The 24,515-nt window shown below is 53.9% G+C and overlaps 1 protein-coding gene across 1 annotated transcript; it reads right to left on the bottom strand.

The window, feature by feature from the left end:
• Nucleotides 1-24,293, bottom strand: CCDC63 (coiled-coil domain containing 63). The gene is made up of 9 exons (XM_028529020.2): nucleotides 24,198-24,293; nucleotides 23,631-23,800; nucleotides 16,986-17,175; nucleotides 12,311-12,430; nucleotides 9,861-10,042; nucleotides 8,855-9,036; nucleotides 7,904-8,124; nucleotides 3,936-4,010; nucleotides 1-349 (listed from the first exon to the last, which is right to left on the bottom strand). The coding sequence occupies exons 1-9, from the start codon at nucleotides 24,204-24,206 to the stop codon at nucleotides 134-136; spliced, it is 1,365 nt and encodes a 454-aa protein (XP_028384821.2). The 5' UTR covers nucleotides 24,207-24,293; the 3' UTR covers nucleotides 1-133.
• Nucleotides 24,294-24,515: the final 222 nt, after the last annotated feature.

The following is a 24,515-nucleotide window of genomic DNA, read 5'->3' as shown; positions in this document are numbered from 1 at the left end:
AGTAGAACCAGGATTTGAACCCAGGCAGGCTGGCATTACTGCTCATATGCTTCACCACCAGACTCACTACCACCAAAAAAAAACAAGTCCTCATGCCTGGTTACAGAAAGCTCTGGAGATGGTTCCTAAGAGTTCAACGGGACCAGCTTGACTCACCGAAGTACTGAGAAAGGTTGGTGTCCGTGATTTTCCCCGTCTCCCCTAACTGCACCAGGATCTTGGTGGCATCACAATTTATCTTCTTAAAAAGATTCTCCACTGAGCTCTTGAGGTCCTCCAAGGTCTTGCTGATCTCCTTGTAGCTGTTCTCATACATATCCGCCTCCTCGGTGGTCTTCTTTAGTCTCTCCTGGAGGCAGACCCCGATTGCCACCCAGGTCAGCCAGGCTGCCACCCTGGGGTCAGCCCACCCCTGCAGACTTTCAGGGGGAATGAGGGTTCAGGACCCTGTGAGGCCAGGGTCTCTAAACTCCAGGTTTTCAAACCTCGAAGGGGGCAGGAGATCAATTGAATGAGCCTCAATCAGCATTAAAAATAAAAGAATTAAATAGAATGGAAGAGAAAAATACTAGTATGCAGTGCAGGTAATAAAGGTAAGTATTGTTTAAGGTGGGTTTTATTTTACTTACATATATGTATGTATGCCTACATGTGTACTGGATTTGTGGGGGTTTTTTTAATTAAAAGGCTCATTTTTTAAAAAACTGTGGCCCACAGGAAAAAAAATACATTTTACATTTGCAGCCTAATACCTACCTAACCCACCTACATACGTGTGTGTGTTTATATATGATCTAATCAAATGAAATTAAAGTTTCACAACTCAATATTCCCAGTGTATGTATGTTCTAGTATCTTCTGTTCTATTCTATTCTGCCCTGTTATTGTTAAACGCTGGTTGCAATCTGACAAACCGACTTCAGCCCTCGCAGCTTAAAACACATTGATGGCTCCAGCCCGTGGCTCTCAAAGTGGTGCCCCAGGACCGGCAGCCCCAGCTGGACTGGACAGCTTGTCAGGAATGTGCGTTAGGGGCTGCGGTCCAGACAGAGCTCTGGGGGCAGCCGGGCCGTCCGTGCTTTAATGAACCTCCGGTTGACTCTAACCCACAGTGAAGCTTAAGAACCCCTGCGAGCCCTCTGGGTTGCAATCTTGGCTTCAGGTTAACGACACCCAGGAGCTTTAACATATTGGCTGCCCCGATCTCGGTCTCAGAGATTCGTTCGGAGCTGACGCTGCTCTGGGGTGCAGCCTGGGCGTCGGGAATGCTCAAGTTTCTGAGGTGTCCCAACTCGCAGCCTGGCTGAGAACCACCGATCTAGGCTGAGTGCCCCAGTGCCTCCTGCACCTCCTTCTGAGTCCTCCCCTCACAAAGGTGAACCGGGCCCAGCAAGGACCAACCGCATTCCCCAGGGCTCTGTCTCAGATCGTGATTCCCAGGGGTGAGCCCCATCCACACCCCCACTTTCCAGGTGAAGAAACGGAGGCTCTCAGGCAAACAGCCAGGAGAAGGGAGCCAGGATCCCAACTGTCTCTCAACCGCTACCCCAGGCAGCTTCCTGTTCCAGCTGCATTCTCCTCCTGGGACAGCAAGAGCTGCCCTCACATTCTAAAAGTGCATCGGAAGTTCACATGATCAAAATTTAAAAAAAAAAAGGCTGATGTGACGCTGATAACACGTGTCCAACACCTAAAATGCTCCAGGCATTTTATCTGCATCGTCTCGATTTATCCGCACACAACGGTCCCCGTTTTCAGATGAGGAATGTTGAGGTCAGAGAAGAAACGGGAACTTGTTTTTAGCTCCCTGCATCAAGGCATCTAACCACCTGACCTTGAGCTCAACTCTTTATTTGGACAAGGGGAAAGTAGCAGTCCTGTGAAATGAGAATGATCATTATCTCCACTTTGCAGGTGAGAAAACTGAGGCTCAGAGAGGCTGAACCACTTTCTCAAAGTCACACAGCTGGGAAGGGACTTTTCTGAGAGTCATACCCAAGCATTGGTTCCCAGGGCCTGGCTGCTTAACTCCTATGCAAAACCCGTTTAGAAGCTGGCCCCACTTCTCCCGGGGGTGGGGCAGGTGGCGAGATGGAAGGTGTGTGGAAAGGGCCCAAGAACAGAGCAGGCGGAAGTGACCTTTAGCAGGAGCTAAGCACGCATCTCGTGAGCCTATAGTTACTAAGACAAATTCTCCTGCACAGAGCACTTGCATTTGAAAAGGCTTCCAAGAGTCCGGTTAGATCCAAAGAAGGAAGAGCTGATGGTGGGAGGCATTCCTGGGGTTGTCTGGTCAGCCTCCTGGGGAGATGCAGGGCAACACTCGCCCCAAGCCCAAGAAGGCACCTGGTTGCTGGGTGGCCTTAAGCCGAGGACATGGGACCACAGGCCTGTGCCTGGCCTGGGGAGGGTCTCCTTGAACTTGGGCCCTGCCTGGAAATGTAATTCTTCAGTCCTGGACTCCTGGGGCTGGCCTCTCTGAGCTGCAGCAGCTCCATAGGCAGTATGTGCTTTGCTGCCCTCCAGTGGCCCAGCGGAGAATGGCACCGCCGTGGCTGCGTACCAGGTGCATGCTAACAACAGAAATAAGCCCCAGAGAAGGGAAGGGAAATGACCTAGGAGCACAGTTCCTGGGCCAGAAACTATTGGATTAAAACAGCTTTGCACTCAACTCTCTGAGTTCACATCGTTGGCAGGTGTTTGCTACCTATTCCCCCTTTATACCTGGATAACAAAACCCTGATTGTACTTAGGGCATTTCCAACTCTCCTTCGCAACAGGGAGGGCCAGTGTGGCGTAAACACAGGAGTCCCTGGCTGGGGCTTCAGGGAAAGAACCTTAAGCCAAATGACTCACCAGCAAGGCTTTTTTTGGTTTTTGTTTTGCCTTTCCCACTTTCTTCCTATCTGGAATGTGTATGTTATGGCTGGACCATCAGCAGCCATACTACAACTAGGAGGCAACCTTGAGAATGTAAGCCACACACTAAGGGTAGCAAAACGGACAAGGGGAGCCTGGGTCACTGATGATGTCATGACCAGCCCTGAAGTGCCTATCTTCATACTTATTTCTTAACAAAGTAAATAAACTGTGTTTACAAAAAGATTTTATTTATTTACTTTTAGGGAGAGGAGAAGGGAGGGAGAAAGGGAGAGAAACATCAGTGTGCAAGAGATACATGGATCGGTTGCTCTCACTCACCCCGCACTGGGGACCTGGCCCACAACCCAGGCATGTGCCCTGACCAGGAATCAAGCCGGTGACCTTTCATTTCACAAGCCAGTGCTCAGTCCACTGAGCCACACCAGCCAGGGCTAAACTTCTGTCTTGATTAGGCCACAGTTATTCTGAGGCTCTGTTATTAGCAGCTAACTACAATGCAAAGCTCATACGGTGTCCCAGATCCATGATGTTGGCCAAGCGACTCTGCCCCTCTGAACCTCAGTTTCCTCACTGTAAAATGGAGAGATCACAGCATATACCCCACAGGGCTGTTGAGAGGGTTAAATGAAACAGCGCAAGCAAAGCACTCAGCCTAGTGTTCCTGGTATGTGGTAATTGCTCAAGAAATGTTTGTAATAACTATTATTCGTGGAGAGTGGGCTCCAGCGAGGACAAGGGGGAGAAGGCAGGAGAGCCTGAGGCAGGCATCTGTCTGCAACTTGCCAGCCCGGGATGAGGTTCCAGGTGCGCGGCCCTGGGCTGGGCTCCCCAAAGCCTTTGCAATGGACAGGGAGGCCCTAGCAGCAGAACTCTGCAGCAAGACCTGCAGCAAAGGCTGCCCGCGACCAAGGGCCCAAACCTGTCGATCATGACTCAGGCCAGCAGAGAGTCACAGGGCGGGCGGCTCACTCCTCCTGAGAACCCACTGACAGGCTGCCTGACAGACGGACGCTGGACGCCCCCGTGCCCCTCCCTCCCCGTCCTGGTCTTACCTCCAGCTGACTCAGGACGGAGTAGTTGTCATCCTGGGACGTTTTCTGCTGGGACTGCAGGAGGGTGATCTCATTCTGCCCGGGAGAAAACCAGACCGTGAGGACAAGTGGGTGCTCCGTCCCCACCGCACCTGAAGAGGAGCCTGCGCCTCAAGGAGTTGAGGAAGATTTAAATCATCCCACCCAAGGAGCCCAGGACCCCAGAGCCCCCTCTGTGCCCCTGGTGGTCTCCTAATCAAAACAACAGTGAGGGCCTGGGAGGTGGGCAGCTCTTTTTTTCTGGATAAATGTCTAGAAAAAACAGTGCGGTCCATACAGTTTCCTGAGATGGCAGCAACGTTGTCTGCACCATCCAGCCACAGGCGGGCATTGCACACTTGAAATGTGGCTAGTGCCACGGAGGAACTAATTTTTAAGTTTAATTTAAATTAAACTTAAATCGTGGCTACTCCAAAGCAGGGTTCTCGCGTCGGAATCCCTTGGGAGCCTGTGAAATCACCGAGTGCCGGCCTCACCCCCGAAGGCTCGGACCCGGCAGCTCTGCAGGTGCCCACGACTGTGCCTTCCCAAGACGCTCCCAGGAGGTGCTGCTGCTGCCGCCGCCGCCACTGCGGTTCAGGGGCCAGACCTGAGAACCCCTGGCTAGACCAGCACATCCAGGTATAGAAGGTGCGCACCTTCTGAACGACCAAGTCCCTCCCTAGGAATCCGTCCCGTGGAAATAACAGGAGGAGTGGGCAGGGGGGTCGCTCCAGGCTGTCCATGTGTCACTATTGATAATGGCCCCCATCGGGGACATCCTAAATGTCTACTGACAGGGGGTCGGTTTGGTCAATGACGGTACATGCATATCATGAAGGGGAAGGGTCTCAGATAAAACTATGGCTTCAATGCGGAGTCTCGGCCCCCTCTCAGGGAACCTAGGTTTGTAGGTATGGGATAGAGCCTGGGGAAAATGCATTTTTAAGAACATCTTGTGATTCTACCACAGAGCACCCAGGATCCGCAGAGCCACTAAAAAGAACATAGAAGGTGTTGGGAGACACCTGGGGTGAACTGCTGGGGAAAGAGTTTGCATCCATCCTAACGCCAGAGACAGGCTGTGTAGCTAAGAGAAAAAGTACCACCATGGTGGTGAATGGGAAAAATCTAGGTCCACTCCGTTCGTGAACCATTTCCTGGCCGGTCAGTTTACAAATGGGGTCCTCATATCCTTCTCTATGGCTTCACTCTGTCACTCCACTGGGACTAGTAAGTGCTCCTTCCGGGAAAAATGAGAATTCGGGGTCCTGCCATCATTCCTTCGGACCTTTGCAAACACCGTCCCTGCGATGCTAAATATGGCCACCAGGGGGCAGTGGCGCAGCACCGAAACGCGAGGTCCTAAACTCACACCTGGCGGCTCTGCAGGAATGAGGTGGCCGTGGGGAGGGTTGTAGGGGCAGGGGCGCTCAGCTTCCCGCGGGAAAGAGGGCCGGAGTCGTCAAATCTGACTCTCCGGAGAAGTCAGAAATCCAGAATTTCATGTGGAATATCTTGATTTTTCAATGCTGGCAACTGATCAATGTAAAACGTTGGAGGCGGTGAAGAACAAGCGAAAGAAGAATGAAGGCGGCACGAGCCCAGCTTAGGGCCTCTGGCCACAGTCCTCCCGGGAGGGGTGAGGCCAGGGGTTAGAATTCTAGTTGTCTTCAACTTTTTTTTTAAGATTTTATTTATTTATTTTTAGGGAGGGAAGGGAGGGAGGGGGAGAGAGAGAGAGAGAGGGAGAGGGAGAGAAACATCAATGTGCGGTTGCCAGGGGTTATGGCCTGCAACCCAGGAATGTACCCTGGCTGGGAATCGAACCTGGGACACTTTGGTCCCCAGCCCACGCTCAATCCAGTCTTCGACTTTTTAAAAAAATCTGAGCCCTGTTCTGAGCAGAGGTGCCACAAGAAGGCACAACGCTGGTGTCTCAGACACCTCTCTCCCCACCCCTGCATCCGGGGCTGCTCCATGTTATGCTTTATACAGTGGTGTTTCCTCATAACCTGGGTTTAAACAAAAAAATGCTCTATCGATTTTTTTGGTAGAAGTTTGGAAACTACTGCTCCCGTCCAAGCAGTCACTCTACAGATGAGGAGACTGAGGCCAGAAAGGGGGAGAACGTGGTGGTCCTTCATCACCCGCAAGTCCCAGTGCCAGAGACAGGCTGTGTCACAAAGGGAGGAAAGGAGAGTACTCAAGGTGAATGGGAGAGTCAAGGTCAGTCACTGTTTGGGAACCATTTCCTGGTGTCTCCCACGGTGGGCAGGGCCTTCCTGGGCATCAGGGATGCAGGGGGAGGACTCGGTGAGCCGGACATTCTCCACCAGTCCCAGGACCCTCCCTTCCCGCCCCACCCTCTGCCCCAGGGCAGGGGCACCCTTGCCCTCGGCTTTGGTTGGGCGCAGCCAATGAGACTCACTAGTGGGGGATTACACAGTAGGAGGAGAAAGAGGCACTTGCCCACTCCTTGGCAGGTCACTAGTTTGGTCACATCCCTCCACGGAGGACACTCAAACGACTTTCTCTACACACCTCTCGTCTGACCCCAGAAACTGCTCCCTGCCCTCTCCGGGTCTGCAGTCCCCTCTTCTCGCTGGCTCTGCACGCTCCCTGCGCAACTCCCTTAGACCTTCGTAAACAGCCCCTCTTGAAGAACTCACCCCAGTCTGCCCACTGAGGGCATGCCATCTGTCTCCCGAGACAGCCCTGCCCGCTACAACCACTTCCGTCTCTTCCAATATTATCTATCCATCTATCATTATCTATGAATAGTCTTTCAGCGAACCAAATTTCACTTCACTGTGTTGATCATTTGTTTACTATTACCACTAACCACACTAACAATGTCCAGGTCACAAGTTTGCCCTCAAGCCATATGTTTCCGAACCCTCGTGACAACTAACTCCTCCCTAGTAAAGTCAAAGTTTCACCTGTCCGTTGCAGCCACCGTCCGCTGGTGCGTAGCCAGCGTACGAGCCCAACACTCGGGAAACAGCGCCATTACAAAAGGAAGTGGCTCCTCTTGTCCCATACACGGAGCACTGGGGCCTCAGGAGGAGGAACGGTGACATCCCGGAGGAGGTGACGTTTGTACGGGGTGAGGACTGATGAGTGTATTTCACCGGAAGCAAAGCAGGGGGGTGGGGAGGAGGAACCAGCTCCGGGAAAACCTTGGAGGCGGGAACTGCACGGGACAGCTGCGACCGGCAGCTGCGGAGGGGCCCCTGGGGGTCACGGCGGGAGCTGAGTCTGCAGGGGCCGGTCGGAGCCAAATTCTGAGGAGCCTGGAGTGACGCCCCGAGTGTAGACTGTGCTTTGCAGACATCTCAAAGGCTCTGGATGGGTGCTCGGGAGAGGACTGAGCTGGGGAGATCACGGGATAAACCAGCCAAGGCGGGCAGGTTCCGTCACAACGGGACTCGTCAGAGCGTCTACGGGGTTCCTGCCCAGCGCGCCTCTCCGGGACGAGCTGCTGTCCCAACTCGACCCCGTGAAGCTGCCAACCCACAGAGGTCAGCAAGCGTTTAAGGCGGAGGGCTAGATGGTAGATAGCCTAGGTCTCACAGGCCGTATCTGGTCTGTCTTACATATTGCTCTTTTATTTTTTCTTTCTGACACACCTATAGAAATGGAAAAACCACCGTCCGTGCAGGGGATGCACAAAAACAGGCCACAGGCCATAGCTGGCCCTGGCTACAGCGTCCTGAGCCCTGGACTACACACGTCGCCGGGAGCGAGGGCGCACGACCACATTAGGCGTGTGTATCCGCTGAGACACAAACACCAGCTTCGGGAAGGTTGAAAGGTGAGGGGAGCACAGGGGCGTGTAGCGTCTCCCAGACCGATGTGACCGGGAGACGCAGAGCACCCCTTGGGGGGCGGGGGGACGCTGCGGGAGCCGCTGGGTCTCGGGCCCAGGAAAGAGGAGCCCCCCTGACCTGGATCTTCTGGATCTTCTTCTGCATCGTCTCCATGTCGTTGTTCAGCTCCGTGACGTACGTGAACCGGGCGAAGTTCTTCTCCTCCTTGGCCAGAAAGTCGTTGATGAGCTGATTGAGGTTGCCGTCCTCGGCCAGCTTCAGCAGCCGCAGGTGGGCCACCTCGTAGCTCTCAAAGCTCTCGCCCTTGCTCTTCCTCCTGAGCTTCTTCACCTTGAGAGCTAGAGAGGGGAAAGCAGCGATGGGGGGGAGTCCGGCCGGGAAGGCGCCCGGCGCGGCCCAGCAGAGACAGACGGGCTCTGTGTTGTCCCCGCTGTGCCCGGGGGAGGAGGCCGCGCTTCCCCAGGGGATGCGGCTGGGGCTTCACTCCTCAGTTGCCTCGTGAATGGCTACCTGAACACCTACTATGTGCCGGATGCCAAGCTGGGGTCTGCGGACACAAAAATCTTTGCCCCATGGAGATTTGGTAGAGGAATCAGACAAAAAGGAAAAGAGAAAAACAGGCACCGGACAGAAAAAGAAATCCAGTGACCGCCACGGTGGCCTGAGCCACAGGGGAGGCCCCTCAGGCGCTGCGATGGGGCGGCTAGATGGTCAGGGGCGTCCTCTCGAAGGAGGTGACCTTTGAGCAGGATGAAATCCAAGGAGGCCTTGGGGACAAAGGGCCTGAAGCAGGCTCAGAACGTGGTGGCAAATCCATGGAATCGGAACAAAGAAAGTTCTCCAAGCCTGCTTCCTCCAGCCCGGACACCTGCAACAGCCACCTCCCCTGAGCTCAGCCTTCCCTTTCTGATTTGGTCCCCACTTTGGCGGCACTCAGAAGGATCTTTCTAGACCTTCCGAGGCACAGCTGGCCCCACAACCCCTTCACACGCTGTGGCCCTTGGGATGGAGTTAGAGCTCCTGAACAGGGTCTGAGATCCGGCCCCCTCCACCCTCAGGGGGGTGCACCTTCTTCCTTCTTGGCCTGCTCCTCGAACTCCATGCGGTCGTTCAGCTTGGTGAGCAGGAAGGACTTGAGCTTGGTCTCGTGGGCGTAGATGCGCTCCAGCTCCCGGATCTCCAGGTTGTACTGAGAGATGTCCTTCTGCTGGCGCTCCTTCATGGCCGCCATTCGCGCCGAGGCTTCCAGTCTGGGGGACGGGCACAGAGCCTGAGGGTCCAGAGGAGCGTCCCTCCCGCTCCCCTCTCCCCTCTCCCTACCAGCCCAGGGGGACTTCCCGCCGACGGCCATCGCTTCTTTTAACCAGAGGGTGGAGGACCAGCTCTCTTGACCTGAATGACAGGAGCTTCCAGCTCTAGCCCACCTCCAGGAAATTCTTTTTCTATCGCCATCATCACTACCACCATCATCACCACCATCGTCATCAGCAGCACACACATCTCCATCATCATCACTGCCACAGGTCCATTACCATGTCCCAGCTGCTCCTCACTACACAAATATTACTGAATCCTCACCACCACCCGAAGAGGTGCTACCATGATGTGGTCCTGCTGAAGCCAGGGTTTAGACCCACATCTCACTGACCCCAAAACTCGTGATCTTCGCAGCTAACCTGCGTGTCTTTGCCCCAGTGAGTGTGAAACCAGGGGACAGCCGGGACTGAGAGAAACCCCTAGGGGCACCTGGAGGAGCCAGCACAGCGTGGAGATTTGAACCTCAGCTCCACCACATCGGCCATTTACCTGGGTCTCAGGTATCTTGGCTTCTCTAAGCCTTCACTCCCTGGTCCGTAAAATGAGGGGGTAATTCCTATGCCACTTTTAAGGGTTGAACTATTTACCCAGAGCACCTGGCGTCATGTGTTGGCACACATTCAGTGCTCAGAGTTACGATGGTGACGAAAGATCCCGTTAGCACAGGGGGGCAGGGGTGGCCCCGGACTAGGAAGTCAGGTGCTCGGCAGGGGGCTAAGAGGCCTTTTTGCCCCAAGAGCCCCTCCCCTCAGCCCACCTCTGCTCGTAGGCCTGCGCAGACTGCTCGATGGCCACGTTCATGGTTTTCTTCTGCATCGACAGGCGCCGGTGGAGCTGCTGGAAGACGTTGTCATAAGCAGCCTTCTCGTATCGTAGGTCCTCGATCTCCTTCCGGAGCTTAGCGTTGGCGGTCAGCACCTTGTCAAACTGCACAGTGACCTGTGGGGGGCGCTGTGCTTCAAAACGGGGCTCATCCCTCGGGCCTGAGAGAAGCTTCCTGCCCGGGCTGGAGGGTCTCCTCCCCACCCCTCACTGCTGGCCCACCGAACCGTGGCTTGCAGCGCTGGCTGAGAGGCTTACACTGGCCACCAACTGGCGAGGTGGCCTTGGGCAAGTTACTTTTTCTGGACTTCGAAATTCTCACATACATTTATTTTTGTTGAATGTGTTTATATTCTGTGTTCAGTGATACTTTTTTAAAGGTTTTATTTATTTCTTTTTAGAAAGAGGGGAAGGGAGGGAGAAAGAGAGGGAGAGAAAAATCGATGTGCAAGAGATACATCAATCAGTTGCCTCTTGCCTGCTCCCAACTGGGCACCCGGCCTGCAACCCAGGCCTGTGCCCTGACTGGGAACCGAACCCGTGACCTTTTGGTCCGCAGGCTTACACTCAGTCCGCTCAGCCACACCAGCCAGGGCGAATCTCTCACATACTTTTACACCTAACTTCTGGTTCTCAGTAATTACAGGAAAGAGGGGAAACAACTAAATGACACCGTGAGGAACAATCAGCCGAGTGGAGAGAGCAGAGCTTCCCACAGGACGACTGACCCGGGCTCTTCAACCACCTGGCGACGTGGGGAGAGTTGGGGCGGGGCTGCTCTGAAGCAGGGCTCCTCGAGCGGGGCGCTGTGGGCCGGATGCCTCTCTGTGGGGTGGGGGGGAGGTGGGGGGGCGTCCTGGGCTTTGCAGAGCATCGCAGAAGCAAGGCACTGCTGAGCTGGCCCAGGGAGACCCCGAGAATCTGAACAGACCTCTTCCCACAAAAGCCGACCTCTGTGGACGAGCCATCCCTAAGTCATGCATTCATTCAGTCGACAGGTGTCTGGTGAGCACCTGTTCTGAGCCTCACGCCGGGCCAGGCATTAAAGGTTCTTAACCAAGGGGACCTTGAGGCCCACTGGGGCTGTTACTAATAGTGCAGATGCCTGCATACAGGGCTGGGAGGCTCTGATTCAGTGACTGGAGAGCAGACCCACGAACCTGCATTGTAATGTGCACCCAGGGATCCGGGGGCCTGGCTGCGGATCACTGCGCGGGGACATTGAGGACCCACTGCCCTGCACTGAGTTAGTAACAGGCTTCCCTCGAAATCGATTCACTTTCCTTCTCTTCTGAGTCACATCCTGGGAGCTGCAACTTCACAAGCCAGACTGGACTGTGTGGTTTGTCCCTGCCCAGCACGCCTCCTCCTTTTCTTTCTGCTTTTATAGGGGAACCACTTCCCCACACTCGCAGACCAGGCAGTTGGGTAATGCTGCCCTTCCCAGCATGGAAGGGGGAAGGCAGTCCAGCATAGTCACATGACTCCAGCCCACTATTCCATTCTTTGGACCACAGTGATTGGGTCAGGAATGGTCGGTCACATGACCCAAGCTGGCCCAATGGGAGCCCTGGGACTTGTGATTGAACTCTCGGGGGAGGGATGCTCCCTCTCTGCTGGTGTATGTTCACACTGGGGGCCACCCAAGAATGAAGCCCCCCCAGAGTTCAGATGGACAGACACAGTGTCCTAAAGACAGGTTCGGAGCACCTAGGCCCACCTGTGGCTGAAGGCAGCACTTCTCCCCGGGATTTTTCACTTCTGTGATCAACGCATCACCTATTTTTGTTTAAACCGGTTTGCACTTGATTCCTGCTTCACGCCAAAGTCACGGTGCATTGCCAGTGATCCGGAAACACTGCTTTTCTTTCCATCGAGTGATGCACGCCTATGCCTAGTCTCAGAAACATCGACGACCACCAAAAGGCACTAGCTTCATAGAGGCAGGAGCAGATTGGCACGGGGGAGGAAGGTCTAACTCATTCTGCCTGGCCAAGGGTAATATTAGAGGTGTTTCTCGAAAACAAATAGGAGTCTTCGAAGCAGGGAACTAGGAGTAGGCGTCCCAGGAGGGCGGGGGCTGGTAGAGAGTGTGGGGACAACGGCACGGCGTGTGCTAAGGTGCAGCGGGCACGAAGGAGAAAGGCCCCTTGGGTAACCGCGGGCCAACGAGGAAGGCTGGGACAGAGTGGGTGGGACACAGGGACCAGGGGCTGAATTCCCACAGGCTGCCCGCCCTGTCTAGACGCACGCCCTCAGCTCACCGCCTCCTGAGCCAACCCACTGAACGAGCACGTGCCGCTGAGGGCACCGCAGAGGTCACCCTGGACTCTGAGCAAAGGGGGGCAGAGCTGTTTGCAGAGCTGCAGAGAACCCTCTACGTACGAGATTCAGACGCGTTTCTAACACGTGGATCTGTTTCTGCAGTTTCCGGGGGCTATGGGCCTCCTGTAATTTTGTGAAGATCTGTTTTTGGTTTATGATTTTTTTTTCCATCTGAACAATCTGAAAAAAAAAAAGAAAAGAAAGAAAGAAAGATAAAACCCAGCTGTGTTAACATCTATATGGGTCCAAGTTCAACAGCTCACTGGCTTGATTGTGCTGAAATAAAAGCCGCAACTCTTCTTTTCCCAAAAGTGGAGTTTTAATTTCTCTCTCTGATGCCTGCTGCATTCAACTTAATCGTGGCCAGTCTTGGGTAAAAGGAGGCCATTCAGGGTTTTTGCTCTCGCCTCTGCATGGAAATGTCACTGCGGCACGAAGTCCACCTAACCCAAAGCCACACTTTCCAGCAGAAACACTCTGGCAGGCACTTGGGGGCCCTGCGATGACAGGACACTACTGGCACTTAAGGGGGGCGGGGGGGGGCGTGAAGTGTCACACGTCCTGCATGCAACACGGGAGACAGCACCAGGCACCCAAGGATTGTCCCGTCGACTGTCCAGCGCCCCTTTCGATGTTATGCGGGGGCAGGGGGGGAAACCTCTATAATTTTCTGTGCCTGGAATCAAATTGCCTTCTGCATAAAAACACACCGTATTCCTCATTCTTTTCTAAAAGACGCTACGTCATCCAGGAATGTCATCACTGTATAAATCGAGAGCACACTCTTTGTTTGGAGAGTCCCCAAGAGCTGGCCACCTTTGGGGGAGTCATGTGACCAGCACCACCGGGACCGTGTCCTTTGCGCCGAGGATACGATGAGAATCAGTCAGCCGGGCGTGACGACGCTCCGTGAGTCTGCGCATCGGGCCTCTGACTCTGTCTTTCAGGGCAGCCCCTTGGCCAGACGCAGCCCACTGCCTGTCTGTGTAAATAAAGTTTTATCGGCTCACGGTCCTGCCCGTTCTGTGTCTGTTGTCTGTGGCTGTCTCCCCGCCGCAAAGACAGAGTGGAGCAGCTGTGACGCGGCCCACGGAGCCAGTTTGCCTGCTCCCTGTCCCTCCACAGAATCAGTTCGCAGGTCCTGTTCTAGGGAAGTCAGGCCAGGACATGCGCGTACCAGAATACACACTTCCACATGTACTTAGAGAAGTAATTTTACGAATATTTAAATACATAATACACAAATATGCATATACATACTTTTAGTCTAAATCACTTCTGTTTATTTCTCCTTTATAGGATCATTAGAGCATCACAATGATTTCAAAGAATAAGGGTCAAGGATCACACGGCCTATGAATTTTATTTCAGGACTGTGAGGCAGGTGCTACCAAATATTTACTGTCAAAAGGGGGCGATGGCAGACACAGCTCGGAGCGGGAGAAATCAGACCTAAGAGCACCACTAGGGGGGACTGTTCACGTGCAGTTTCAGGTGCAGGCAAAGCAGGTCTCTGATTCTCGGGGTCAGAAGACAGGCCCCTCGAAGGGCGGGGAATGGGAGGGCACCCAGGGGGCCTACTGGGTGCTGCATGCTCTATATCTGGATCTCGGTGATGGTTACACAGGTGTGTAAAGGTGTAACAATTCATCAAGGTGTACCTTAAAAGGTGTGCCCTTGACTGGGCACCATTAATAATTCAGTGGGAGGAGAAAGGGGCGAGGCAGAAAGAAAGGAGGCGATCTCAGGAAGGCAGGCAAGGAAATGGGCGCTGGGGGTGACGTGTTTAAGAGCCCCCATCCTGAGGGATCCGCAGGTGGGCTGAGTGTTGGGCAGGCGGCTTCCGGAGGGAGGGATGAGTGTTCACGGATCCGACGTCCCCGGCTTCCGAGACTCCGGAAGCGGCGTTTCGGTGGGGCACGGGGGTGGGGGGGGGAGGTTGCAGTGGCCAGTGGGAGCGGGACGGGAGACAGTGCCCACCGAGCAAGGGACACGGAACACAGACAGTTCCTTCTAGACACTTCTAGAAAAGGGAAACGCCGGCAGTGATCTGGAATTGCACAAGTGCTCTGTTTTGCTTTTTGGTTGTGCTTCGCTCTGAGATTTTTTTTTTTAAGATGAAAGAGACCAAGAGAGAGGGTGACAAAGGGAGCAGTGAGGACGGTCGCTGATGAAGCCGGGTCTTCATGGGGGAGGGTGCCGAGGGCACCCAACACGGGAGAGGCCTGGCCTCGCGGAAGGGCAACAGCACCCCCTCCTCCGAGGATGCCCGCGGAGCGGAGCTGCAGGGTGCAGGGTTGGGGTACAGGGGAAGGCATGGCCACCACCATCTTTTCAAGCAGCTGAAACAACCCTGAGGCCACCCATGTCCAGCGGACTTTCTGCGAAGCCAAGACCAAACGTGGTACCCTGCATGCAAGGTGCGGCCTTGGCCCCGGGGGCGGTGAAGGAAGGGGCTTTGATGAACACACCAGGGAAATCCAAGTCAAGTCGCCGTCCAGCGAGCAGCGCCGTACCCGCGTCAACGTCTCAGTTCAATGGATACGGTAACTGCACGCAGTAGGGGAAACTGGGTCTATGAGAACTCTGAACTATCTTCGTAACATTTCTGTAAATTTAAAATGATTTCAAATTTTCAAGTCTGCTTGAAAATAATCGGTAAGTCAAGGCATTCCTGACGCACCACAGACTGCCCATGAGGATAATGGATTCCGACTTCAGGTGAGTGAAATGCACCCTGCCGCAGCCAGCAGGACAGAACTCGAGTGTCTCTCTATCCTTGTAGCTCCGGCCAAGTTCTCGGGCCCAGACATCCCCTGCCACCTTGGCAGAGAGCTCATGCCACTGTTCCTCATACACACTCTGTGGATAGAGTCATCTCCGAACACCGCCAGCGGCATGTGTAACCAGTTCGCGGTGCGGCCTCCGTCCACACCAGGCACACACCTACAGTAGCTGCCAGCACATCTGAGCTGAGACTGGAAGAGTAAACAGGGGTTCGGGCCGAGAGGAAGGGCCCTCCGAGCAAGAGGGGACGGCCCGTGCGGAGGCCTGCAGTGAGACAGCACTGTGGGTCAGGAAGGCAGCCGGCCAGCGTGGCCGCGACCCAGAGCAGGAGGGGGCTGGAGGGAAGGCGGAGGAGGCAGGAGGGGCAGGAGGCAGCAGAGCCAGCAAACAGCCCTGGGGAGCTGGGCCTTCCTCACCACAGCAGTAGAAATGACTGATGAGTCTGAAGCAGAGGAAAGTTGCGCTGAGATTTCCAGATGCACCCAATCAGTAGGTATTTATGGAGGACCTGCTGTGTTCTGGGCACTGGGATGGACACAGGGGAGGTGACAGGGGAGGGAGACACTAGGTGACACTGGTATTAATGACCACAGTGAGAAAGGACATGGAGGAGGGGCCGAGTGGTGTCATGAAGAGGGTGAGGGTGTGTGCTGGGATCCTCTGTTGCCCCCCGCCCCCCTGCAACATCCACCTCCTCCCTGCTCCACCTGCCCCACCCTGCTCTCCGAAGCCTGGCCTGGAAGGAGTCCACAATGACACCTTGCCCTGGGGAGCAGAGGGTAAGGAGAGCGAGAGGTTGGGGTACTTACTCCCCCCCCTTGCTCCCTGTCTCCAGGTTCCAGGCTGACCCTCCTGTCTACTGTCGCTAACCCTCCAGTGCCTCAGTGTCCCTACTCTGTGCTCACACCCCTGAAAATCATCCCTTCACAAAACTCTTCCCCACGTGCCCTACTGCGCGTGCTGTCTGCTCCCAGCCAGGAACCTCACTAACACAAGGCGGAGACATGGAAACATGCAGAGCGGGCACAGACAGGTCCTCCCTGAGAAAGTCTCGCTTAAGCTGAGACCTAAAAAACAAGCAGCCAGGGTGACCGGGGGCAGGGGCAGCATGTGCAAAGGCCCTGAGGTGAGAAAAGGCTTTGCATATTTAAGGGGGGAAAAAAAGGGTTTTGGGCAGGGTGAAATAAATTAAGGAGGGAGTTATTTGGAATGTGGCCAGCAGGTAGGTAGGGGCTAGATGGTGCAGAACTCCTCAAGCCCTAGTAAGGGGTACGGGTGTTAATGCTCTAACATGGGAAACATCTCTCATTCTCTGTCCCCCAAGTCCGCGGGAGGGCCACATGTCCCGGACTCCTGAGGACGGGTAGAGTGGACCACTTTGGGTGTGGGAGTCTGGGGCAACTGTGGGTTTGGTAAACCATTCTGAGCCAGTCAGTCATGAGCACAAGTGACACCTATCACAACAGCATTTGACTGCCAGTGTGAGGCTGTTTTTTTTTTTTTTTCCTGCCACAACACCTGGCAATGGCCAAGACGGTGGCCATCCCATCAGCCTGGCCCCAGGATGAGAAGATATCAGAGCCCCTAGCCAGTCCCTGATAGACAGGAAGCATGAATGGGGAAGAAACCTTTATTATTTTAAACCACTGAGTGTGGGGGGATGTCCGTTACTGTGGCCAAACCGAACATCTCCTGGCTGACACGGTAAGAACTGGGGGGTTATTCGGAGCCCAGCGGGAAGCACCGCAGGTCGCAGTGGAGACATGGATGGATGGAGCTGGGAGATCGGGGTTACCAGGTGGTGCAGACGGGGACCCCAGTCCCGTTCAGGAAAGTGAACTCGGGGCGGGGGGGTGGTGTCGGATCTGGCCTGAGGCATCACGGGGACTCCCCCCACCCCTTCCCTGGACTCTGCACCCTGGTTAACCCTTGAAGAGGAAGACCGTACCTTGTCATCCAGTTCAGCCAAGAGCATCTTCATCGACTTGATCAAGGCGTCGTAGTCCTCCTTGGTTTGCAGCAGGAAGCGCAGCTCTATGTAGTTCTTCTCGTTCCGATCTAGGTTCCTGGAGGACTTGATGAGACTCAGAAGCAGGGTGATCTCATCCTGTTCCTCCTGCAGGGTCTTGATTTCCTTCCTGTCGGGGAGGCAGTGTGTAATTAGCCGTGAGTGCTTGAATCCGCCCTGCCCGGACACACATGCCAGACTCCGCCGTGAGGGGAGAGCGGGGACGTGCATCCCACCCGAGCGGTGGGAGGGGCTTGCCCAGGTCCGGGTGCAGGTCCAGCACTCAGACGGGCTGAGACCCCATGCACCCGCCACCGCTCTGCCTTTCTCTGAGGGGCATTTTTTTTTTCCTGGGGAACAATTTGCAGCTGTCAAAACCCATTACCCAGACGAGGTGGGAGGCCCCACATTTTCTTTTGCCCCCAGCTCACTGGCGTCTGTCTGACTTTGCAAGCTTTCTTTCCAGACTTTACAGCCAATTATCTCCGATAATGAGAGGCAAACCCATCAGGCAGAATTTTTCAGTTTTGCATCAACACAGCGATGCACAGTAACCTCTGACCTCCACCAGTTTTCTCTACTCGGGGTGCTAATGATTTGTTAAATTGGCCGACATGCATCTCCTCCTTTCTCTCCCTCTGTCTACTCTGGAGAAGAGAGAGGGTGGGGGGTGTGGGCAAAGGGGGATATAGAAAAGAGAAAAGGCTCAGGAGACTGCACAACTCAACGATAAAAAATGGCCCAGAGGTCAAGTTTCTGGCAAACTCCAGGCACCCTCCCCCTACACCCACTGTGCTCAGTGCAGTTTGCAGACCAGCTGCCTCAGCACCCCGGGGAAGCCTGGAGAGACACAGGAGCACGGGTCCCAGCCCAGGACCCACGGACACAGAGCCTGCTTTGTAACAAGATCCTCAAGTGACTCTGGTGCCCATGAAACTTTTAGAAGCACCACGCTAGAACAGCAAAGAATGTTCTGGGGTAAGCCTCTGCAGAGCTTTTTCTATAGCGGGCCAAAGAATAAATATTTTAGGTTTTCCCCGCCAGACGTCTCTGTTGCAACCACGCAACGAAGTAACCATAGGCAATGCGTAAACAAGTAAGCGTAGCCGCGCTCCAGGCACACATTATTTACCAGGACAGGCAGCCGGCCGGACTGCCCCCAGGGCTGTCCACTGCCCACCGCCGTTTTAAAACAGGGCCACCCACCGGAACAGGGCGCAGTGACGGAAGTGGCCTCTAGCTGCTCCCTCAGATAGCGTCCGCCTAGCTGAGCACTTGAAATGTACCTGGTACAGCCCTGGCTGGCATAGCTCAGTGGATTGAACACGGGCTGTGAACCAAAGCATCGCAGGTTCGATTCCCAGTCAGGGCACATGCCTGGGTTGCAGGCCACAGCCCCCAGCAACCACATATTGATGTTTCTCTCTCTCTCTCTCTCTCTCTCTTTCTCCCTCCCTTCCCTCTCTAAAATAAACAAACAAATAAATAAATAAAATCTTTAAAAGAAATGTACCTGGTACAGCTGAAGCACTGTTTTTTTTTTTTTAAAGATTTTATTTATTTATTTTTAGAGAGGGGGAGGGACGGAGAAACAGAGGGAGAGAAACATCGGTGTGTGGTTGCCTCTTGTGTGCCCCCCCCCCCCCCAACCACAGGACCCCGCCTGCAGCAACCCAGGCATGTGCCCTGACTGGGAATCGAACCGAACTGGTAACCCTTTGGTTCGCAGGCCTGCGCTCCATCCACTGAATCCCACCAGCTAGGGCTGATTTGTAAGTTGTATTTAATTAATTGCAAATGTAAATAGCCACACGTGGCTAGGGACCCCCAGAGGGCACGCTCAGTTCTAGAGCGTCTAGTCTTCCAAACCCGGCAGCTGGGACCTTTCTCTCCCGGGGAAGCCCCTCTGCAGGGGGCCTTTGCAAAGGGGAAGAGGAAAGACGGAGAGGGAGCACGAAAGAGTCTCTCTGACTGAGGCTCTCAGAGGGAGGGGTCACAGCAGAGGGAAGGTCTGGGGGTCCCCCAGGCAGGGCCAGGACTGCGGTGAGGGGGTGTGAGGCACATGAGAGCTGAAGGGGGTCTTCACTCTCAGGGTGGCTCAGGAGCAGGGGGGGCAGCGCTGGGGAAACGCAATTCCCTCACTGCCGCACCCGAGGCACCTCGCCCACCGCACCCCGGTTCCGGCACTGTTTACGGGGCTCTCGCTCGGACGCACGGAAAGCCTCGGCTCTTCCAGTCCTCTCCCCTTCCGCTCTGTCCCAGTGACACCAGACCCGACGGGCGGGGGCAGGGTAGCGTGGGGTGCAGAAGGGCGGTTCGGGGGAAAAATGTCCGAGTCGTTCAGGGACAGAGGCATTTCCCAGTGTCCCCCGGGGCAGGGGGTGGGTGGGGGGATCGGGATCGCCAGGCCCCGAAGTGCGGGTGGTGGACTGCACGGCCCAGAGCAGCACTGTCTGTCGGAAAACCCCTCACTGATTCGTTGACTTATTACACTCATTACTGGGAGACACTCGGTCTTGCTCTAACAAAATCCCTACGCAATGACAATGTTTCCAACAGATGGCAATAAAGTGTCTTGAGAAAGGGTGCCTTTTACTTTTCTCTTTTTTATTATTATATTTTATTGATCATGCTGTTACAGTTGTCCCAGTTTCCCCCCTTTGGCCTCCCCCACCCAGCACCCCCACTGCCTCGGTCGTCCCCAGTCCGTCGTCCATGTCCATGGGTCACGCACATACCAGGTCTGTCTGGAAAAAGTGCAGCCATTGGTAACATAATGAGAACGGTTTACGTGACATCACTGTAACCTGGCAGCCAAGGACAGTGGCCTGGAATGCGCATGCCTGAACAGTGATGGCTTCACTGTACTAGTTGGTGGGGGCGGTAGGCACCGTTGAGTGAGCGTGTGTACTGTGTGGCCGCCGCATTCAAAATGACTGAGAGAGCAGAGCAGCGAATCGGCACCAAGTTGTGTGTTAAGCTTGAACATTCCTTCATGGAAGCTACTGGGATGATTCGGAAGGCTGCAGCTGTGGGCAACTGGTGACGGGCAGCTTCATCACGACAATGCACCTGCTCATGCATCATGCCTCGTGCAGGGTTTTTAGGCAAAACATCAAATCACCCAGGTGACTCAGCCCCCTTACAGCTCAGATTTGGCACCCTGCGACTTCTGGCTTTTCCAAAAACTATAATTACCTTGAAAGGGAAGAGATTTCAGACCGTCAATGAGATTCAGGAAAGTATGACGGGGCAGCTGATGGCGACTGGGAGAACTGTGTGAGGTCTCAAGGTGCCTACTTTGAAGGGGACTGAAGGGTCATTGTCCTGTGTACAAATGTCTCTTGTATCTTCTTGAATAAATGTCTCTATTTTTCATATTGCATGGCTGGACACCTTCTGCACAGACCTTGTATGTTCTTTGGCTACCCTATTTCCTATGCTGTACTTGACATCCCCATGGCCATTCTGTAACTTCCAATTTGCACTTCTGAACCCCTTCACCTTTTTTGCTCAACCTCCCCACACCCCTCCCATCTGGCAACCATCAAAATGTTCCCTGTATCTGTGGTTCAGTTTGTGTTCTACTTGTTTTGTTGTTGTTGTTGTTGTTTAGATTCACTCGCTGATAGATACGTATTTGTTGACATTTTGTTGTTCATTGATTTTCTTCTTCTTCTTCTTCTTCAATAAGACCCTATAACATTTCATATTATGTTGGTTTGGTGATGAGGAACTCCTTCAGTTTTTTCTCATCTGGGGCGTTCTTTATCTGTCCTTCCATTCTAAATGATATCTTTGCTGCTTGGAGCAATTTCGGTTGTAAGTCCTTGCTTTTGTCCCTTTGAATATTTCTTGCCACTCCCTTCTAGCCTGCAAAGTTTCTTTTGAGAAGTCAGCTGACAGTCTTATGGGGCTCCCCTGTAGGTAACTAACTGCTTTTCTCTTGCTGCTTTTAATATTCTCTCTTTGTCTTTAACATTTGGCATTTTAGTTATGATGTGTCTTGGGGTGGGTCTTTTTGAATTCATCTTGTTTGGGACTCTCTGTGCTTCCTGGACTTGTATGTCTATTTCCTTTACCAGGTTAGGGCAGTTTTCTTTATTTTTTTCAAGCAGGTCTCCAATTTCTTGCTCTCTCTCTTCTCTTTCCAGCACCCCCATGATGCAAATGTTGGATTACTTAAAGTTGTCACAGAGGCTCCTGACACTATCCTCATTTTTTTGTTGTTATTTTTCCTTCTTGCTGTTCTGACTGGTTGTTTTTTGCTTCCTTATATTCCAAATCACTTATTTGATTCTTCGCTTCATCCACTCTACTGTTGATTCCCTGTAAATAGTTCCTCATTTCAGTTAGTGTATCTTTCATTTCTAACTGCTTCTTTGTTATGGTTTTCATGTTCTTTTTTATGCTGTTGAAGTTTTCTCTGGGTTCATCTGCTCTTCCACTAATTCACTGAACATCCTGATAACCAGTGTTTTGAGCTCTGTCTTGCTCGTCTCTATTTTGTTTAATTCTTTTCCTGGAGTTTTGTTCTTTTCTTTCATTTGGGCCATGTTTCTTTGTCTCCTCATTTTTGGCAGCCTCCCTGTGTTTGTTTCTATGTATTAGGTAGATCTACTCTGACTCCATGTCTTGGTAGCGTGGCCTAATGTAGTAGGTGTCCTATAGGGTCCAGTGGCACAGCCTCCCCTATTACCCAAGCTGGGCACTTGAGGTGCACCCATTGTATGGGCCATGTACACCCTCCTCTTGTAGTTGAGCCTTGATTGCTCTTGGCATGTCCAAGGCCAGCCACCACCTGTGTTCTGTCCAGGGTCACACAGCATAAGCTTCAAAGTGATCTGCAGATGGCTGCTACTTGTGCTGGGCTGGGAGGGGCTCAGGCAGGGTCCAGCTGTTTACCAAGGCCAGCTGCTGCTAGTGCCAGGCCGGGGGCAACTTAGCATGAGGTATAGGGCTTGTCGAAGCCAGATGCTACTTGTTTGAGAGAATTTAGAAAAATGTGAGGCATGGGCCAAGACAAGCCATTCATATGGAACAGCCTCTGGAAACAGCTTAGGCTGACCAAAAAGTAGGGTGGAGCAGGGCCTCAGGGAATCAGCAGGGTGGAACCAACAGGAGCCAGGTCAGTGGAGCCAGGTTGGTGGATCCGTGGCTCCGTTGGGGAGAGGGCTCGGAAAAGAAACAGTGGTCCCTGCCGGCATCTTTGCTGCCCCTGCGCTGGAGCTCAGAGTGAATGAGTCTGAGTAAGTCTGTGCATGGGCCCTTTAAGAGGAACTTCCAGGGATTCCAGCAGTTTCCGTCTTCCAAAGCCTCAATCCCCACTGGTTTTTACAGCCAGAAGTTATGACAACTTCTCTTCCTGGCACTGGAACCCTGGGCTGGGGGGCCTGTTGTGGGGCTGGGACCCTTTGATCCTGAGATATCCCTCCCGATGTTTATCCACCACACGTGGGTGTGGGACCAGCCCGTTCCACAGCTCTGCCCCTCCTGCCAGTCACGATGTAGCTGGCTCTTTAATTCCGTCGTTGGAGGACTTCCGTTCAGCTCGATTTCTGATGGTTCTGAATGGTGGCTGTTCTGCAGTTCAGTTGTGATTTTGAGCTGGTTGTGCAAGAAGGCGAGCTGTGTTTACCGACACCGTCATCTTGGCCAGAAGTGCCCCGTCTCTTTCTAACTGACATGCAGATCCCGCATGGACCAGCAGTGGCTGTGAGTGAGTCAAATCCATGGAAGATCTACAGAACCCCTTTTTCCTATCCTCTGAACGTCACCCACCACCTAACGGCAAGATCTTCTTTCCAACAATGGTTTCTGCCTGTACAAACATTATGGATGGAGCTAAGGAATCACATTCCCTTGGAGGGAATCTAAGAAAATCAGTGTTTTTTTGGTTTATTCAACCCTGGGGAGCACCTTCCTACTGCCCAAAGAAACTATACACACCATCGTTCTAGGGCAACCCAATTTCAAATATTCTTTCTTGCAGGCCCCAACAGGATGCACGAGCAGGAAACATCCTTTGGGGTGTCCATGGCCTGGTGACTCTCCTCCTCTAGCCACTCCCACTCCCAGTGCCAGCACCACGGGAAAGACACCCCCTGTCCTATGCCCCAGCCCCGCCTCTGGCCACAGCTGATTGCTCCAGGACTAGACACCTGACCCACGCTGGCCCACTCAGTTTCTCTCTCTCTCAGGAAACTGGGAGTGGAATGGATTCATGACCATCTCTCTGTGTGGCCCTCGGTAGCTCAGGAGTTGGAGGGGCCATCTCCAACCAGCCTCAGCTGAAACTCAGACAGAGAAAAACCATGCGTAGAAAGAAACAAGACCCAGAAATGTTTTTTTCTTCAATAGGGTCCTTGCCTGGCACACGGGTGCCCCGCTCCCCTTGGTGTCCCTGAGACACCCTGGATTCTGAGAATAAATGTCCCCTCCCCACTGAAGCTATCCCAGATCATCCCCAGATTGAGTTCAGAAGTAGGTCCCTGGCCCAAGACCACGTGAGAAGGCCAGCCCCAGGGAACCAGAACCAAACGTTTCTCCAAGCTCCTTTAGCACAAAACTCCGGTCGTCACTTACTGCTGGTTTGCGATCGCCTGCTGGGAGCGGAAGTTGAAGGACTTCCGACTCCCCACCATCTTCCAGAACTGCTGCCTCAGCTTCCGAAGCTCCACCTCGGCTTGCTGCTCTTTCGCCTTCTCCGAAGGTTCCTGGAGGTCTTCGGAGTCTTTCCTCCAGTGCTTCTTCGACTGGGCGAGACGGGGGCATGAGCAACGGGTTAGGTGGCTAGAGGTTAGGCGACTAGAGGAGCCCCTATTTCAGCTCAGGGGCAGAGGACAGGAGGGGGTGCCCTGGGCAAGGCCAGAGGCTGCATGTGGAAGACTACCCTTGGGCCATCTCAGCTGCTTATCTGTCCCCTCCCTCCTGAAGATGCCAGGATGGAAGGCGGCTAGGCCTCCTCATTGCATACAGAAGACACAGACTTCCTGCGTGACCTCGGGTGAGTCACTAACCTCCCCAAAGCCTCCAGTCTCTCACCTACAAAACGGGCACCCACACACTGGTTGTTACGATCACACAGGCTGGCGTGGGCACCCTGGATGGCCCACAGTACGCTCTCTCTACACGGGAGCTATTAATACCTACCACCGGCATCTTGAAGGAATTGTGCTTTCCCTCTGTTCAGACACCGGACCCAGGGGGGGGTCCAAGCCAGCGGCCGGTCCTTCCTCTCTCTGCAGCACCCTGCACACAGTGGCAAAAGGGAGAGAACTGGTGAGCCGCCCCTGCTGGTGGCGCAGGAACCCGGGGGTGCAGCCTCCCTTCCCCGCCCCCCGCGGTCCCTTCCTCCTCCCACAGCTTGGCACATGAGGAGGACACGGCAGATGGCTGCCCGGGTGTGAAAATAGGCTTCTTCTTTTTTTTTTTTTTTTTTTCTTTAAGCAGCATTTGCCTGAATTCCTC

Source organism: Phyllostomus discolor, chromosome 13 (genome assembly GCF_004126475.2).
Source record: "Phyllostomus discolor isolate MPI-MPIP mPhyDis1 chromosome 13, mPhyDis1.pri.v3, whole genome shotgun sequence".
NCBI lineage: Eukaryota > Metazoa > Chordata > Mammalia > Chiroptera > Phyllostomidae > Phyllostomus > Phyllostomus discolor.
Note: the sequence above shows the minus strand (reverse complement) of the source record. Positions and strands in the feature narration are given on the sequence as shown.